Source organism: Schistocerca serialis, chromosome 2 (assembly GCF_023864345.2).
Source record: "Schistocerca serialis cubense isolate TAMUIC-IGC-003099 chromosome 2, iqSchSeri2.2, whole genome shotgun sequence".
Classification (NCBI taxonomy): Eukaryota; Metazoa; Arthropoda; class Insecta; order Orthoptera; family Acrididae; genus Schistocerca; species Schistocerca serialis.
The window spans coordinates 187,841,239-187,859,255 of record NC_064639.1 but is presented as its reverse complement, the minus strand read 5'-3'; the positions used below and the strand labels follow the sequence as shown (position 1 = coordinate 187,859,255).

Genomic DNA, 18,017 nt, shown 5'->3' with positions numbered 1-18,017 from the left:
GTCTATTCCTAGGCGTCCAATTTTCTTAACATTATAATTTAAACTTAGGGAAGAGGTGATTTCGTAGCTGCTACATCTGTGTTAGAAATGCAATCTTCGAAACATTTGGTGTTTTTCGCAACAGTTTTTACAACCGTTTCGCTGGCAATCAATGACCAAAAAGTTTTTTCTTTGATGTCTGTCTCCCCATTTTTAATCTCTAAATCAGTCCTCTCGACGAACAACACATATATTTTCTGTTGGTAGATACTGTCGCTTATTTTCCTACTACACATGTTAATTCACAAGTTCTGTGAGAAGAAATTAATAGAGGCACCTGTACCCAATACTATTTCGTATTGAGGCTTCCACTAAAAACCAGTGTTTGGTTGGTATTTTTAGGTTGATGCTAATTAAGTCATCTCTGACATCAGATCTGTCAGTATTCCTTAACAGATCTATGTGACTGTCTTGAGGTCTTGAGTGGCCCAAATACTTGATGCGATCATCATCGGAGGACTTAATGAGGTCAGAATTACATTGATGAAACTTCATTACAGGTAGTTGGAGGTGGTTAATTGATAACTTCAACAATGTTTACCGAATGTCCTCGATTTGGCCAACTAGCATTAGTGCACGTCGTATGTAACTAGTCTGCGGGTAGGCATTGACTACATTTCCTAGGTTCTGATTTTCTTTGCTTGGATTTCAGTAACTGTTGTCGTTATTTCAAAAATTTTGTCTTGTCCCCTTACCTTCGTAAACAGCGTGGTACAAATTGTTATTGTACTTTCTGCTGTTATTACTATTCGAATTCAGTGGGCTGTGGTCTGAGTGGCGCGCATAACACCTGCGTGACGTAGAAGGTGGCGTCACAGGAGTGGCGCGATAGCCATTAGGACGCCCGGTGCCATGGTTTGGCGGACGCGGCTGACTTGAATGCGGGGCACTATTGTGTCCGTTGTTGTTGTGGTTATGTACCTTCATATCCTCACTGAATGCAGAGCGCTATAGTGGCCATTATTGTTATGGTTATAGACCTTAATGTCGTCATGAATCCAGAACAGACGTAAAATATTCTAGATCCTCTTCAGGCAAATGCACAAGTGCCTCACGAATATCGAAAGGTAAGTTCGCTTTCAGAATTGTTAACACGTCTTTGAGAGAAAGCAGCTCCCCCCAGCACGAGTTTCGTGTAAATATTCCTGTGTATCTGTGGAGACTACCCTGTTTCTTATGGAAATACATCGACTAAAGTTCTCCTTGCCTTAAGATCTCTTCATTGCCTCTTGATCAATATTCAGATAACAATGCTCTTTCAAGCTGCTCTTAGCTTTGACAGAGTTCTACTGTGCCAGTGGTCCACGATGCTACGCATCTCGTATGTATCCACTTGTGAAACGAAATTTTTGTTGTTCATCCCAACACTGTGATGATACATCTTTCAAAGCTCATATAAACACAATAGCATTTGGAGTATTTTTTTCCCGGGTATAAAGACTTGGAATTTTCTATGTTTGAGGAAACTTCCCTCAAACATCACAGAAGAGAGTGATGGTGCTGTCGCTACTTCATATGGTATACGATTTTGCGATAAGTTATTGAAATTTGTTTCGTTACCATATGGGATGTGATCTGCGGCTTTAGGATGCCGTAACTGTCGTGGTACTCTGTTAGCAATCGTTGGGGTGTCTTGAACCATACCCTTGACTGTAGACAATGCTTGTTGCAAGTTTATTATTTGTGCATTTACCCTTTCACGTCATTCCGGCAAATCTTCATTTACAGCGAGTTTGATTTGAATTAATTTGGATTTTATGGATTCGCTGCAGTTGTCTTGCTCCGACATAGCGGTGTTGAGAGAATCACTTACATCTAGTCCAGAACTTAATTTATCATTTACTTCTACGTCCTTATGAGCAAGCCATTTGGAAAAACTCGTGGATAATATGTTTGCATTGAACCTTAAAAAGCTTTTGAACCGAAAAATGTTCAAATGTGTGTGAAATCTTATGGGACTTAACTGTTATGGTCATCAGTCCCTAAGCTTACACACTACTTTACCTAAATTATCCTAAGGACAAACACACACAACCATGCCCGAGGGAGGACACGAACCTCCGCCGGCACCAGTGAGTTTCCGAGAATGTATGTAGTTTCCCACTTCATGGACACTGCCTTTCACTTTGTCTATATTCGTCAAGTTTAAGGTAATTAAATATTTCTGAGCACTTAAGATGATACTGTAAAAGTATTGAGAGTTCTCCATCTTGTAGCGCAAGTGATAAAAGTGAAAATTCGGGTAAATTTGTCCAGTATTTTCTCATTTAATGGGTACACTATTTTTCGTCGGTGGACGTTTGTGTATTTTTTACTTTATCTTTTCTTGCACACCCTTTAATAGCTCATCCATCCAGATGGATGCATTACTTGTTATTTCTTATACAAGTGAAAAGTGATAGTAAAAGCGCCAAGAGGAGAAGAAATTAAGATCCACAAGAGAAAACTTTGTTTAAAAAGAAAATTAATAATGAACGAGAGAGAGAGAGAGAAAAGCTGTGTAAGACCACAATGGGAAAAACAAAGTACGATGTTGAATATCGAACCCACCTAGTTCACATATAGTGGGTGCTGCGTTCATCTTGGTTAAACAGACTAACGGTTACAGAAAGCTTTGCGCAAAGTTCTGAATAAGGACACGCGTAAAATCAACAGTCCTTTATAACAGCCGTCTTCTGGGATCCACTCAGGGCACAGATATCAGTGAGAGTAAGACTAGGCCTCTAATGTCTCATTATATTGTGCTGTATAAAGTGCGTTGTATCTGGATAACTGAAATGATTTATTGCTGCAAGTGGTAGCTGTATGTGTACTGATGTACAGTACTTAGATTTGATGTTTCTTAGCGGACTACATTTATCGATATTAACAAAAACATCGAAGATAGTCACCAATATTCTCTGTGAAGCGTTCCACTTCAAAAGCAATGAACTTCCTCAGGATGGCACACGTAATGAGTATCATGGTAAAATTAAAAAATTGCAAAGCACATAATGAAATTCATACATGCCATATCTACAGAGTATAAGAAGCAGATCCAGCACATCCTCGGTAATTATGGAACCAAGTGATGATCGTGAAAGTACCAGACATATGAGCAGACCACGCTTAAAATACAAATAGCAGATGTAAAAAGTAGTCAGCTACATATTTTGATAGCATATCGTGTGTTTTCATTATACAAAGAGATGTCATATATTAACAAAAGATAAGAGAAATTGGAAAAAATTAGAGCAAAACAGCGTTTTTGTATGTTCTTCCCATTTTAATAAACTATAAACTGTCATTTGTACGTAAGTGGTCAATCTTTTAACGCCGTTTCCTTGATAGCAGTACAACTGTTGAAAAAACTGAAACACCATACACGTTAACCAGAAACATAATGAAAGAAAGTGATTTTGTCCGTTGTTGTTGTTGTGGTCTTTAGTCCTGAGACTCGTTTGATGCAGCCCTCCATGCTACTCTATCCTGTGCAAGCTTCTTCATTTTCAAGTACCTACTGCAGCCTACATCCTTCTGAATATACTTAGTGTATTCATCTCTTGGTCTCCCTCTACGATTTTTACCCTCCACGCTGCCCTCCAATGCTAAATTTGTGATCCCTTTATGCCACAGAACATGTCCTACCAACCGATCCCTTCTTCTAGTCAAGTTGTGCCACAAGCTCCTCTTCTCCCCATTTCTATTCAATACCTCCTCATTAGTTATGTGATCTTCCCATCTTATCTTCAGCATTTTTCTGTAGCACCACACTTCGAAAGCTTATATTCCCTTCTTGTCTAAACTATTTATCGTCCACGTGTCACTTCCATACATGGCTACACTCCATACAAATACTTTCAGAAACTAATTCCTGACATTTACATCTATACTCGATGTTAACAAATTTTTCTTCTTCAGAAACGCTTTTCTTGCCATTGCCAGTCTACGTTTTATATCCTCTCTACTTCTACCATCATCAGTCATTTTGCTCCCCAAGTAGCAAAACTCCTTTACTACTTTAAGTGTCTCATTCCCTAATCTAATTCCCTCAGCATCACTCGACTAAATTCGACTACATTCCATAATCCTCGTTTTGCTTTTGTTGATGTTCATCTTCTACTCTCCTTTCAAGACACTGTGCATTCAGTTCAACTGCTCTTCCAAGTCCTTTGCTGTCTCTGACAGAATTGCAATGTCATCGGCGAACCTCAAAGTTTTTATCTCTTCTCCATGGATTTTAATACCTACTCCGAACTTTTCTTTTGTTTCCTTTATTGCCTGCTCAATATACAGATTGAATAACATCGGGGGTAGGCTACATCCCTGTCTCACTCCCTTCTAAACCACTGCTTCCCTTTCATACCCCTCGACTCTTATAACTGCCATCTGCTTTCTGTATAAATTGTAAATAGCCTTTCGCTCCCTGTATTTTACCCCTGCCACCTTCAGAATTTGAAAGAGAGTATTCTAATCAATATTGTCAAAAGCTTTCTCTAAGTCTGAAAATGCTAGAAACGTAGGTTTGCTTTCCTTAATCTTTCTTCTAACATGAGTCGTAGGGTTAGTATTGCCTCACGTGTTCCAACATTTCTACTGAATCCAAACTGATCTTCCCCGAGGTCGGCTTCTATCAGTTTTTCATTCGTATCTAAAGAATTCGCGTTAGTATTTTGCAGCTGTGACTTATTAAACTGATAGTTCGGTAATTTTCACATCTGTCAACACCTGCTTTCTTTGGGATTTGAATTATTATATTCTACTTGAAGTCTGATGGTATTTCGACTGTCTCATACATCTTGCTCACCAGATGGTAGAGTTTTGTCAGGACTGGCTCTTCCAAGGCTGTCAGTAGTTTCTAATGGAATGGTGTCTACTCCGTGGGCCTTGTTTCGACTCAGGTCTTTCAGTGCTTTGTCAAACTCTTCACGCAGTATCATATCTCCCATTCCATCTTCATCTACATCCTCTTCCAGTTCCATAATATTGTCCTCAAGTACATCGCCCTTGTATAGACCCTCTATATACTCCTTCCACCTTTCTGATTTCGCTTCTTTGCTTAGAATTGGGTTCCCATCTGATCTCTTGATATTCTTGCAAGTGGTTCTCCTTTCTCCAAAGGAGGCAGTATCTATCTCACCCCCAGTGAGATAGGCCTCTACATCCTTACATTTGTCCTCTAGCCATGCCTGCTTTGCCATTTTGCACTTCCTGTCGATCTCATTTATGAGACGTTTGTATTCCTTTTTGCCTGCTTCATTTACTGCATCTTTATATTTTCTCCTTTCATCAGTTAAATTCAATATTTCTTCTGTTACCCAAGGGTTTCTACTAGCCCTCGTCTTTTTATCTATTTCATCCTCAAAAATGGTTCAAATGGCTCTGAGCACTATGGGACTCAACTACTGAGGTCATTAGTCCCCTAGAACTTAGAACTAGTTAAACCTAACTAACCTAAGGACATCACAAACATCCATGCCCGAGGCAGGATTCGAACCTGCGACCGTAGTGGTCTTGCGGTTCCAGACTGCAGCGCCTTTAACCGCACGGCCACTTCGGCCGGCATTTCATCCTCTGCTGCCTTCACTATTGCATCCCTCAAAGCTACCCATTCTTCTTCTACAGTATTTCTTTCCCCCATTCCTGTCAATTATTCCCTAATGCTCTCCCTGAAACTCTGTACAACCTCTGGTTCTTTCAGTTCATCCAGGTCCCATCTCCTTAAATTCCCACCTTTTTGCAGTTTCTTCCGTTTTAATCTACAGGTCATAACCAATAGATTGTGGTCAGAGTCCACATCTGCCCCTGGAAATGTCTTACAATTTAAAACCTGGTTCCTAAATCTCTGTCTTGCAATTATATAATCTATCTGATACCTTCTAGCATCTCCAGGATTCTTCCATATATACAACCTTCTTTTATGGTTCTTGAACCAAGTGTTAGCTATGATTAAGTTATGCTCTGCGCATAATTCTACCAGGCGGCTTCCTCTTTCATTTCTTAGCCCCAATCCATATTCACCTACTATGTTTCCTTCTCTCCCTTTTCCTACTCCCGAAGTCCAGTCACCCATGACTATTAAATTTTCTTCTCCCTTCACTACCTGAATAATTTCTTTTATCTCATCATACATTTTATCAATTTCTTCGTCATCTGCGGAGCTAGTTGCCATATAAACTTGTACTACTGTAGTAGGCGTGGGCTTCGTGTCTATCTTGGCCACAACAATGCGTTCACTATGCTGTTTGTAGTAGCTTACCCACATTCCTATTTTCCTATTCATTATTAAACCTATTCTTGCATTAACCCTATTTGATTTTGTATTTATAACCCTGTATTCACCTGACCAAAAGTCTTGTTCCTCCTGCCACCGAACTTCACTAATTCCCACTATATCTAACTTTAACCTATCCATTTCCCTATTTAAATTTTCTAACCTACCTGCCCGATTAAGGGATCTGACATTCCACGCTCCGATCCGTAGAACGCCAGTTTTCTTTCTCCAGATAACGACATCCTCTTCAGTAGTCCCCGCCCGGAGATCTGAATGGGGGACTATTTTACCTCCGGAATATTTTACCCAAGAGGACGCCATCATCATTTAATCATACAGTAAAGCTGCATGGCCTCGGTATAAATTACGGCTGTAGTTTCCCCTTGCTTTCAGCCGTTCGCAGTGCCACAACAGCAAGGCCGTATTGGTTAGTGTTACAGGAGCAGACTGTTGCCCTTGCAACTACTGAAAAGGCTGCTACCCCTCTTCAGGAACCACACGTTTGTCTGGCCTCTCAGCAGATACCCCTCCGTTGTGGTTGCACCTACGGTACGGCTATCTGTATCGTTGAGGCACGCAAGCCTCCCCACCAACGGCAAGGTCCAGGGTTCATGGGGGGGAAGGAGCACAATAGTAAGAGCGTTAAATACTGCCACCCATTTCATCACATCAATGAAGTCAGATCGTATCAAATGTAGCAACCAAGGAATAATGATCACCTTTCCTATAAACACTAAGTAGCATGACACTGTGTCAAAAGTGAGAGTGCCCTGCAATCTCTCACACTGATAAGCCAAAACATCATGGATACTGCCCACTGTGACGTTGGATGGTTACTGGTGGCATAGCCTGCATGTGACGTGGAAACAAAGGTACGTAAGAGGAACATGCACATGTGGGGGATCACCCTAGGAAAGATACGTTCTTGTACGGACGGGTCCATATTCAGGAAAAATGGGAAATACAGACGTTCCTATGCGCGACAGCCGCCCGTACAGTAATGTAATTAGCTTCATCGATTGCAGTATGAGCTGAACATAACGAGGTGTCATAGAGGTAAAGCCATGCGACCTCCAAAGAGGAGCGCCGTCGTTTAAGCTCCTCGCTTGTCGCTGCTCTGTGGTTTCCTTAACCACCGGGAGGGTTCCTATCGACAGCACACAACCAATTCCTTTCCCCATCTTTGTTGTCCAGGTTTGTGCAACGTCTCCAACTTATTTACTTGTTTATTTAAACTCATCATATTAGACCTTTCTGATCCCTTCCTACATTTTTAATATGCCAAAAGTAATAAAATGGTATTAATAGAATTAAAAATAAATGAATCTATGTAATGACAATAAACTGACTACGAACTAATAGCGTTAATGGTAATACTACTACTGTTGCTTTCCCTGCTACGGACCACAGTAATAATAACACTAATAATAGCAATGCTTTTGTGTATCAGAAACATTATGTTTGAACAGGAAAACGGTCAATAAAGCCACTGAGGAAAAGGAGCGCAAAATCCTAAGATAATTTTTACGCCCAAAACTTGTAGGGGATCTACATTACACAGATGCAATCAGAAAATCAAATAATACACAAACATCTGTAGTGACATTAGAAACCGGCAGATTAAGATTCTGTAGACATACTGAAAAAAATGCACCCAGACAAACTTACAAAACAAATAGTCAGCTTTTTGACAGCAGGCGCAAAGCCAAAATGGGCAAGGTAAAATTTATTGATCAAAACTGATCCCAAAATTGCCAGAAAATACTGCTCAAAATCTTCAGATTCAATACTCACAAACGGCAAATTGACGTACACGAAAAGCCGAAAAGAATACTGGGACAACATGTTGTGAAGAGAGAAAGGACGCCCATAGGAAGAGAATGAAAGAAATATGGGAACAAGGGAAGGCAAATGACGACCTATAAGTACTTTTTGTAGCCCTAATAGGTTTATTTCCAAATAATAATAGTAGTAATACCGATAGAAGCAGATACAAAATGTACTTACAGATGGACAAAAGGAATATTATGTGACCTAGCGAATTCAGTGATACAGAAATTTAAGCAGACTGCACCATCTAAGGACGTTTGTGACTGAGGACGTCTTGTTGATGTGAAGGATATATAGTTGTAACGAGATAATGAATGCGTATACGACAAAGTAGAGAGTATTGTTGTATCTATAGATACGTCACGGTCTTTTTGAGGGAGATCTTTCCCGAGCCGAGTTCTTGCTACTCAAAAAACAGAGAAAACAATTGAATGGATGAAGTGGGACAAAGCCTATTTTGCTCTAATGGGATGGAGTGTCTTTGCTGTGTTTTTCAGACAAGAAGTCGAGGAGACATATGAGGGAGAGTATACTTTCATAAGGTGATAGAAGGTAGAGAAAAGGCCTCGGGAGTAAACATTAGTTCCGTTTTCATTAGTATGTGTAGTCTGAATAAAAATGTTTCTGAAAAGTCGCGTGATGAAAAAATATTGTCCACATACGTCTCATAAAGATAAATATTCCCTGATTTTTCCATAAGGCAATTCTATTTCATCCATCAAATGCCACATATCTGAACAGCAATAACTTTAAAACATCTTGAGTTTCCGAGAATGTATATAGTTTCCCACTTGACTTTGTCTGTATTCGTCAAGTTTGAGGTCATTAAATCTTTCTGAGTACTTGATACTCTAAAGCACTTAGTTTTTGAGAGTTCTCAGTCTTGTGGTGCAAGTGATAAAGTGTTTTCCTCCACAGCAAAATTCAGGTAAATTTGTCCAGTATTTTCTCATTTAACGGATACACTTTTTTTCGTCGGTAGATGGTTGTGTGTATTTTTTACTTTATCTTTTCTTGCACACCCTTTAATAGGTTAGCCATCCAGATGGATGCATTAGATGTTATTTCTTATACAAGTACTAAGTGTTAGCAAAAGCACCAAGAAGAGAAGAAATTAAGATCCACAAAAGGAAACTTCTTTTAAAAACGAAAAATAATAATGAAAGAGAGGGAGAGAGAAAGAGAAAAGCTGCGTAAGACCACAATGGGAAAAACAAGCGTACGATGTTGAATATCGAACCCACCGAGTTCACATACAGTAGGTGCTGCGATCATCTTGGTTAAACAGACTAACGGTTACCGAAAGCTTAGCGCACAGTTCTGAGTAAGGACAAGCGTAAAATCAACAGTCCTTTATGACAGCCGTCTTCAGGGATCCAAACAGGGCACAGATAACAGTGAGAGTAAGACTAGGCCTCTAATGTCTCAGTATATTGTGCTGTATAAGGTTCGTCGTGTCTGGATAACTGAAATGATTTATTGCTGCAAGTGGCAGCTGTATGTGATTTGTATTAATCAGGTATGTGATGGCTGAGCCTTCTTGTATTCCTTTCATGAACTAATAGGTAAGAAGACGCTAAAATGAGAGACTTCATTAGAAAAGACTTCATTAGAATCAAATCTCCCTTAACATCAACAAATTGTAACTGAAACAACACCATTGTGAAGCTGTTTCATTTGTTGGTACAGAGCTATCGGCGTGAGTCAATGTCATTTGCGTACAACTCATGGACAAACGGTTAGCGCACTATGGAACTTAACATCTGAGGTCACCAGCCCCCTAGGATTAGAACTACTTAAACCTAAGTAACCTAAGGGCATCACACACATCCATGTCCGAGGCAGGATTCGAGCCTCGACCGTAGCAGCAGTGCGGATCCGGACTGAAGCACCTAGAACCGCTCGGCCACAGCGGACGGCACACATGGACATTTATGTCTCTTACGCGACAGAGACTTCGGTTTCCTCATATTAAGGGACTGGATACAGTCTATAGTGCAGAAGAGTGGACTGATGTACAGCACTTAGATTTGATATTTCTTAGCGGGCTACATTTATCGATATTAATAAAAACATCGAAGATAGTCACCAACATTCTACGTGAAGCATTCCACTTCAAAAGCAACGAACTTCCTCAGGATGGCATACGTAATGAGTATCATTGTGAAAGTAAAAAATGCAATGCACATAATGAATTGCATACATGGCATATCTACGGAGTATAAGAAGCAGTTACAGCACATGCTCGATAAGTATGGAAACAAGTGATATTCGTAATAGGGAACTGTAGGACATAGATAATGATTACATACTCAATTATATGAGCAGACCATGCTTAAAATACAAATATCAGATGTAAAAAGTAATCAGCTTCATATTTTGTAGCATATTGTATGTTTCATTGTAATAAAAGATGTTATATATTAAAAAAAGATAAGAGAAATGGAAAAAAATAGAGCAAAACAGCGTTTGTGTATGTTCGTTCCATTTTAATAAACTATAAACTGTCATTTATACGTAAATGGTCAATATGTTAACGCCCTTTCCTTGATAGCAGTACACCTGTTGTAAAAACTCAAACACCATACACATTCTGCAGAAAGGTAATGAAAGAAAGTGATATTGACCAAAAAGTTTAAAAAGTACTTGAGCATTTAAGCATCTCATATTTACAGTTATGTTTTTGTCAGAGAATATTTGGCTTATAATAAGATCTCACTGACCCATTGCATTTACTTTTATCTTTTGATATGGTAATTAGTTCTGATACGAGCATTTAAACGATGAACTTTGAGTCATAGGTCAGCTTTCCAAATTATTCTCAAACCGACGTAAGGGTTTTTCTTTCAGTATGTAACTTATTGGTCCGCCTCTTACCATCCTAAAGTCTGGAGAACAGTCGAGATTCCTCCTTTAGTACACTAGTTGCTTATGTATGGAGCACATATTGCGCAGCTGTAACAGCAGTGTGTCAACAAGTGCACCTCTATATATCGAAGTTAGTATTACAAATGTCTATCTCATGTCTGGGCGTTATTGTGAAAAAACTGTAGACTCCTTAAATCAAAGTTTTTTTCTCATTCCGTTTCGATGAACTAAGTGTCAGTGTACGGTTGAAGCGAAACTTGTTATGTTTTTAAGATTTTTTTGCTGTTGTAAGTTGAAGGATGAACCTGGAAGGCTCACAGAGAAATGTCTCCAACGAACAAAAGACAGGATAGAAACGTTCGCAGAACAACAAACAAAAATTATATTTGAGCAAATGGCATATTACGAGGTTAGAGTCCATCAGTATTCCCGAACTATATCTCTAAAATTTAACTATTAAGGACACATGCGACAAACTGAAAAGTGTGAACAGTGATTCAGCTGTGGAAGAAATTCTGCAACAGATAAAGATACGGTCCTTAGGAGAGCCGGGGGCGCCAGTTGTATCCTTCTTGAAAGAAAACTGTAAGCTTGTCTTAGTGAAAGGCTAAGAGGAAAGACCATAATCTTTTCAATATCTGGAACGAAGAACTTGCATGAATGGAACAATGTAAATCGGATGTTATTTGTGAGACACACTGCACCGAAGATTCACGTAATCAGAAGCTTTTATTGAAATGTAAAACCGTACGCTGAGAGCTGTAGGATACAATGTTACCCGAAAAAACTTGATGTTACACTCTGTGCGCTAATGAGAGCAACTGCAGCTTCCGATAGGACCACAGACTCGAACGTAGCTTGCTGAGGCAGCACGAAGCTAGGTAATAAGCGTGCGTCGACGAACAAAGGCACAAGTGAGATCTATACAGTTCGTAGCAGCTGTCTTCCGTGACCTTCTCGTACAATCAGATCCCAAAAGGACTGCTGTCTCTGTTCGGTTCGACTACACCACATCACGCAGTGGCGAGCCTTATAAAAGCTCTGCAGCCCGCACTCACCTCAGCACTTCCATCAACATGAGGGTGACAGTGGCAGCTCTTCTCCTGTGTCTTGCGGTGAGTCGTGTGGAATGAGAAAAGTATAAATCGTGACTGGCGTCCATTTGTCTTTTCTATCACATTAACAACTACGTACATATCTCAGACGAAGCATATGCTAAAATGTAAATTTGTTGCACTCCTTCTCTTACGTTTATAATACGAACAGGCACACATATACCTGGTGTCTCTCCTAAGTGTGAAAATCCTACTTTCTCTGGTTTTTCGGCAGATATTTTCAATTTCGTTTTGCAATGTGCAGCTGGAAACGGCTCAAAAAAACGTTGCTCATAAAAGTCTTTCAGGTGACACCCAGCGTCAGCGGAAAGCCCGACTTTGCTTCCCATTACAAACATAATTATTTTCAAAGCGCCGTTTTACATGTGCGATATTCGTTTTATCGATATGCACCAACAGCGACAGCAAAACACGAAGAACACCCAGTACTCCAGCATCGACTGAGCAGCGCTGCTGCATAGCGGTAGCAGTGAGCTCGGGTCAGCGCACTACTGCTGGACTGCTAGTTACTCTTTCTGTTTTTATGTCCCTATTAATGTATATCGATAAAACGAATATCGCACCAGCCTAATTTGCCACCGCTCTACCTCACAGGCACGTCAAATTCCGCTATAAAAATCGTTTTGTTTGTAACGGGAAGCAAAGCGGGGCTTTCCGTTGACACTGAACGGCGTACGAAAGACGTGCTGAGCAATATTTGTTTGGGCTGGTTCCAGCTGCACATTGCAAAAACGGAATTGCGAATATCTGCCGAAACACGGGAGAAAATGCACCTGATGTCTCTTAGGAGAGACAACCTCTATACATACTACACTTTCTCTAATGGCAACGAGAGAGATTGTGATTGTTTATATGTCTCTGTGCGTGCAGTAGTCAATTTGAATTTAGCTTGAAAATGTCTAAATAGGTAGAAGCCAGATGCAGCATCGCGACCAAGGGTTTTCTCCTTTTATCCAGATCTACTAGTTATAAATATGTATTCGGTATTCAGTGCAGTCAGGAACAGTCTCAAAAACTTGTAAAAGTGGCGCGGGATAAGTTGTGCTGAGAAATAATTGTTAAGAAAAGAAATCGACAAGTTGCTTTGCTTCAGAGTAAATTAGGATTGAAGTTAGCCGATCAGGCCAGTCGCGCGCAAGCTAAAGTGACTCGCAAGGACAATTTGTGTCAGCTGTTCTCGTAGCGTAGACGATACTGCACGAGACAGCTCAGCCTTTGTGTCGGGTTCGAGCCTTACTACCGTCCCACGACCGGTTTCTCTAGCGCTCTCTTGTTCGGTTTTAGGAAACGGAACGAAGAACACGTTTGGTGACACCGTCTCTGGCGGGCGGCTTCAATTTACGCCCGCAACGAGGCTATTGCCTAACTTCAATGCTAATTAACTCCCAAACAGCAAAAATTATACTTTTTTTTCCGCAGCTCGTGGTCGTGCGGTAGTGTTCTCGCTTCCCACGCCCAGGTTCCCGGGTTCGATTCCCGGCGGGGTCAGGGATTTTCTCTGCCTCGTGATGACTGGGTGTTGTGTGATGTCCTGAGGTTAGTTAGGTTGAAGTAGTTCTAAGTTCTAGGGGACTGATGACCATAGATGTTAAGTCCCATAGTGCTCAGAGCCATATACAATTTTTGTAATAATTATTTCTTAGCACAACCTATCCTGAAATACCCTTAGGCCTACAAGCTTTTCGTACTTTTTCTGACCACTCTGTGTAACTGGTATTGTCCTTCGGCCATTTGCCACGTAAGACGGTTCTAGATTTCTATAATACTTTCCTTAATTGCAAACATTGAGACAGTTAACTTATATGGCCTGAGGATTCCCGGGTATTAAGTAAGACTCTAAACTCGCGTTCGGGACGAAAACGATTCTAATCTCCATTGGCCATTCAGATTTGATACTTTTGTCTTTCGCCAAAATAGATAAACACAAATGTAGCGCTGGTTTCTTTGCAAGAAAACACGACGAATTTCACTCACGAATCTCTGCTTGCGCTCCGTCTGCAGTAACGCTGTTGTCGACAAGCTATTTCCTTTTTCCTCGCGTTTGTGTAAGAGTATGCATCACAAATTCAAATACAGATGCTTTGTAGTGGGACGATGTTTCACGACATCGCTGTTGCCAGCTGTTTCAATTGAAACTTTCCGTGTCTCCAGCGATGCAGAAATCTATTGTAGCTCTAATCAAATAGTTTTGCACTACACAGCTTCTCTACTTCACAAGTGTGGTCGATTTCTTTAAGAACATTCAAAATAATGCCAATAATGCGGCACCAGGAGTGGCGACCATTTCTCTTTCCCATACAGCTTCATTGCTGACATATTCAGAAAATGTCAAAAATAATTGTCCTTACACGCATTATTGTAGGTCTATGGATATTAAACAAGAGCACACACCACAGGGAGCATGTAATCAGGAAGCCTGGCATGGCTCATGGGGCCAATTTGTATTACAACCTCAATTGATAGCCAACAATATTGACTATATATGATTCTTTCGAAACCGAATGAATGATATATTTTACAGTACATCTTTCTACTGCAGGTATCAGCATGCCGCAGCCAAGAGACACCACCTGGCCCTCCTGGACCAACTGAAGGGCCACAACCAACTGGTCCACCTGGCCCACCAACTGGAGGACCTGACCCAACAGGCCAACCCACTGGAGGCCCTGAACCAACTGGACCACCTGGTCCACCAACTGGAGGACCTGACCCAACAGGCCAACCTACTGGAGGTCCTGAACCAACTGGAGGGCCGCAGCCAACTGGTGAACCTCAGCCTACTGGTGGACCTCAACCTACTGGCCCACCAGGGCCGCCATCTGGGGGACCCGGTCGTTTTTGGCGTGTAGTGATCTGAAGATTCTGCATCAGTACAACTCTGAAACATCAAATGATTTCATCCGCAGCATTTGTAAATTACTGTATCACAGCTCATTGATGGAAATGTTCTCGTAATCTCACTGTAAATTTATTTCTTATTAAACTAGCAATGAAAAACCTCCATCAACCTTCGTATCTACCGCGAAATTTAATATACAACCCTTTGATAAACAACATAAATTTTACTCAATGTGAAACGGTTTACAAACGAATTCACACACACACGAATGTAGCTGTTGACAACCTGAAAATGATAAGTCGTAAGTAATGTTCATAATTTAACCAGTTCTTAGTTCCGTATTTCGTAGTTTCAGTAAGTGATTTATATGGTCAGAACACACAAAGCGTGAGTAATATAGACATTTAGGGAAGTCAGTAACAGAATGATCCGACCTGAGACGGTACCCGTTTGATTCCATGCTACTCTGCATATAACATACATCATAAGAACGAGTCGTAAGCCGGCCGCGGTGGGCGAGCGGTTCTAGGGGCTACAGTCTGGAACCGCGCGACCGCTACGGTTCGAATCCTGCCTCGGGCATGGATGTGTGTGATGTCCTTAGGTTAGTTAGGATTAAGTAGTGCTAAGTTCTAGGGACTGATGACCTCAGAAGTTAAGTCCCATAGTGCTCAGAGCCAATGAGTCGTAATGTCACACAAGGTGAAACAAAACAAAACAAAAAAATGTCTCTGATCACTATGCGACTTACCTTCTAAGGTCATCAGTCACCTAGAACTTAGAACTAATTAAACCTAACTAACCTAAGGACAGCACACACATCCATGCCCGAGGCAGGATTCGAACCTGCGACCGTAGCGATCGCTCGGCTCCAGACTGTAGCGCCTAGAACCGCACGGCCATTCCGGCCGGAAAAAAAAAATAATGCGGGAAGTAGTGTCAAAAGATTGCAATGCTGAACCAGGCTGGCTTATGTGACACTCAACCGAAATCGCAAGGTACTGGTGGATGTCTGCCACATATTATTCCCTGGAACTTGTTACTACGTCAGCGAACTGGTCTGTAGCTGGTCTGTGTTATTTATCCTCGGATCAGCACACTTATTGGTTCGTAAAACGACCGAAGAAATTAGGCAACAGCTTGATTCCATACCATAGCAGATTGTAATCAGATGTTTTCTGTATCAGCATGATAGTTCTGTCATTTATCAAGCAAAGACGATTCCATTGCATTTCGAAGAAAATTATTTGACATTTCTCGACATGCCTAGCACTGCTTTATTCTGCATACGTAATACGGGCTAGAATGTAGGTTGTGTACCGTAACAGATCGGCAATATCTGATCACTATCCTTCACGAAAATTGGAAACATTTTTATTACTGTTATGAATAAGACCATAAAATTGTCTATGGGCAGGTATTGTGCTTGGATTATTTTTATGGCGTAACTGAAGCCACTTGCAATTCGTCAGTTACATATTCTCAGTGAATTTCTACTATGTATCACCATCCCAGGTCTAAAATGGCGTCTACGAAGTTTTAACACCACGGTTTCGTGAGACGGGATCAAAATTTGGCTTGTCTCTCAATGACTCCCACTAAGAGTAACTACTTGCTTTATGTTTATTACCAAATAATCTCTATTTCCTTATATGCTGCTATGCTCATGGGTTAATGGCTGTTTCGTTTGCCGCGCAGAGCGGCCGCACGGTTAGAGGTAAAAAGTCACGAATTGCACGGCCCCTCTCCTCGGAGGTTAGAGTCCTCCCTCGGGTATGCGTGTGTATGTTGTTCTTAGCCTAAGTTAGTTTAAGTAGTGTGTAAGCCTAGAGACCGATGACCTCAGCAGTTTGTTCCCTTAGGAATTCACACACATTTGAACAGTTTTGTTCATCTAATGCAGTCGTACATGTTAGTACTTTCGTTAAGAAACATTGGTGCAGTACCGACTCAAATTCATTTCCGAAATCAAGAAATACTGCAGTGCCCGGCATGATACGTGGCTTTCAGAATACCGTGTGTGATTCGCGGGAGTTGGGTTTTGTAGAATCCATGCTGTTGTCATGACGGAGGTTATTCTGTTCGAGGTATCTAATTACGTTCAAGCTCAGAATTCACACATATTAAACTGGTGGCCATTAAAATTGCTACACCACGAAGATGACGTGCCACAGACGCGAAATTTAACCAACAGAAGAAGATGCTGTGTTATGCAAATGATTAGCTTTTCAGAGCATTCCCACAAGGTTGGCGCCGGTGGCGATACCTACAACGTGCTGACATGAGGAAAGTTTCCGATTTCTCATACACAAACAGCAGTTGACGACATTGCTGCTCGCGTTGGTCGAGATCCAATGACTGTTAACAGAATATGGAATCGGTGGGTTCAGGAGGGCAATACGGAACGCCGTGCTGGATGCCAACGGCCTTGTATCACTAGCAGTCGAGATGACAGGCATCTTATCCGCATGGCTGTAACGGAACGTGCAGCCAACAGATGGGGACGTTTGCAAGACAACAACCATCTCCACGAACAGTTCGACGACATTTGCAGCAGCATGGACTACCAGCTCGGAGACTATGGCTGCGGTTACGCTTGACGCTGCGTGACAGACATGAGCGCCTGCGATGGTGTACTCAACGACGAACCTGGGTGCACGAATGGCAAAACGTCATTTTTTCGGATGAATCCAGGTTCCGTCTACAGCATCATGATGGTCGCATCCATGTTTGGCGACATCTCGGAGAATGCACATTGGAAGCGTGTATTCGTCATCGCCATACTGGCGTATCACACGGCGTGATGGTATGGGGTGCCACTGGTTACACGTCTCGGTCACCTCTTGATCGCATTGACGGCACTTTGAATAGTGGACGTTACATTTCAGATGTGTTACCACGCGTGGCTCTACCCTTCATTCGATCCCTGCGAAACCCTACATTTCAGCAGGATAATGCACGACCGCATGTTGCAAGTCCTGTACGGGCCTTTCTGGATACAGAAAATGTTTGACTGCTGCCCTGGCCAGGACATTCTCCACTTCTCTCACCAACTGAAAACGTCTGGTCAATG

At 41.4% G+C, this 18,017-nt stretch overlaps 1 protein-coding gene across 25 annotated transcripts in view; it reads left to right on the top strand.

The window, feature by feature from the left end:
- Window positions 1-18,017, top strand: part of LOC126456897 (proline-rich protein 2-like) — a 739,962-nt gene that overhangs the window by 607,794 nt on the left and 114,151 nt on the right. The window contains exons 1-2 of one of the 25 annotated variants that reach the window (XM_050092752.1): window positions 12,043-12,105; window positions 14,645-14,789. The exons of 22 other annotated variants lie outside the window; for them this stretch is intronic. In XM_050092752.1, the coding sequence (XP_049948709.1) occupies window positions 12,067-12,105; window positions 14,645-14,789 (184 nt within the window). In that variant the 5' untranslated portion in view covers window positions 12,043-12,066. Of the gene's footprint in view, window positions 1-12,042; window positions 12,106-14,644; window positions 14,790-18,017 lie in introns of those variants that run through there. 2 more of the 25 variants (XM_050092753.1, XM_050092754.1) reach the window with 2 other exon arrangements.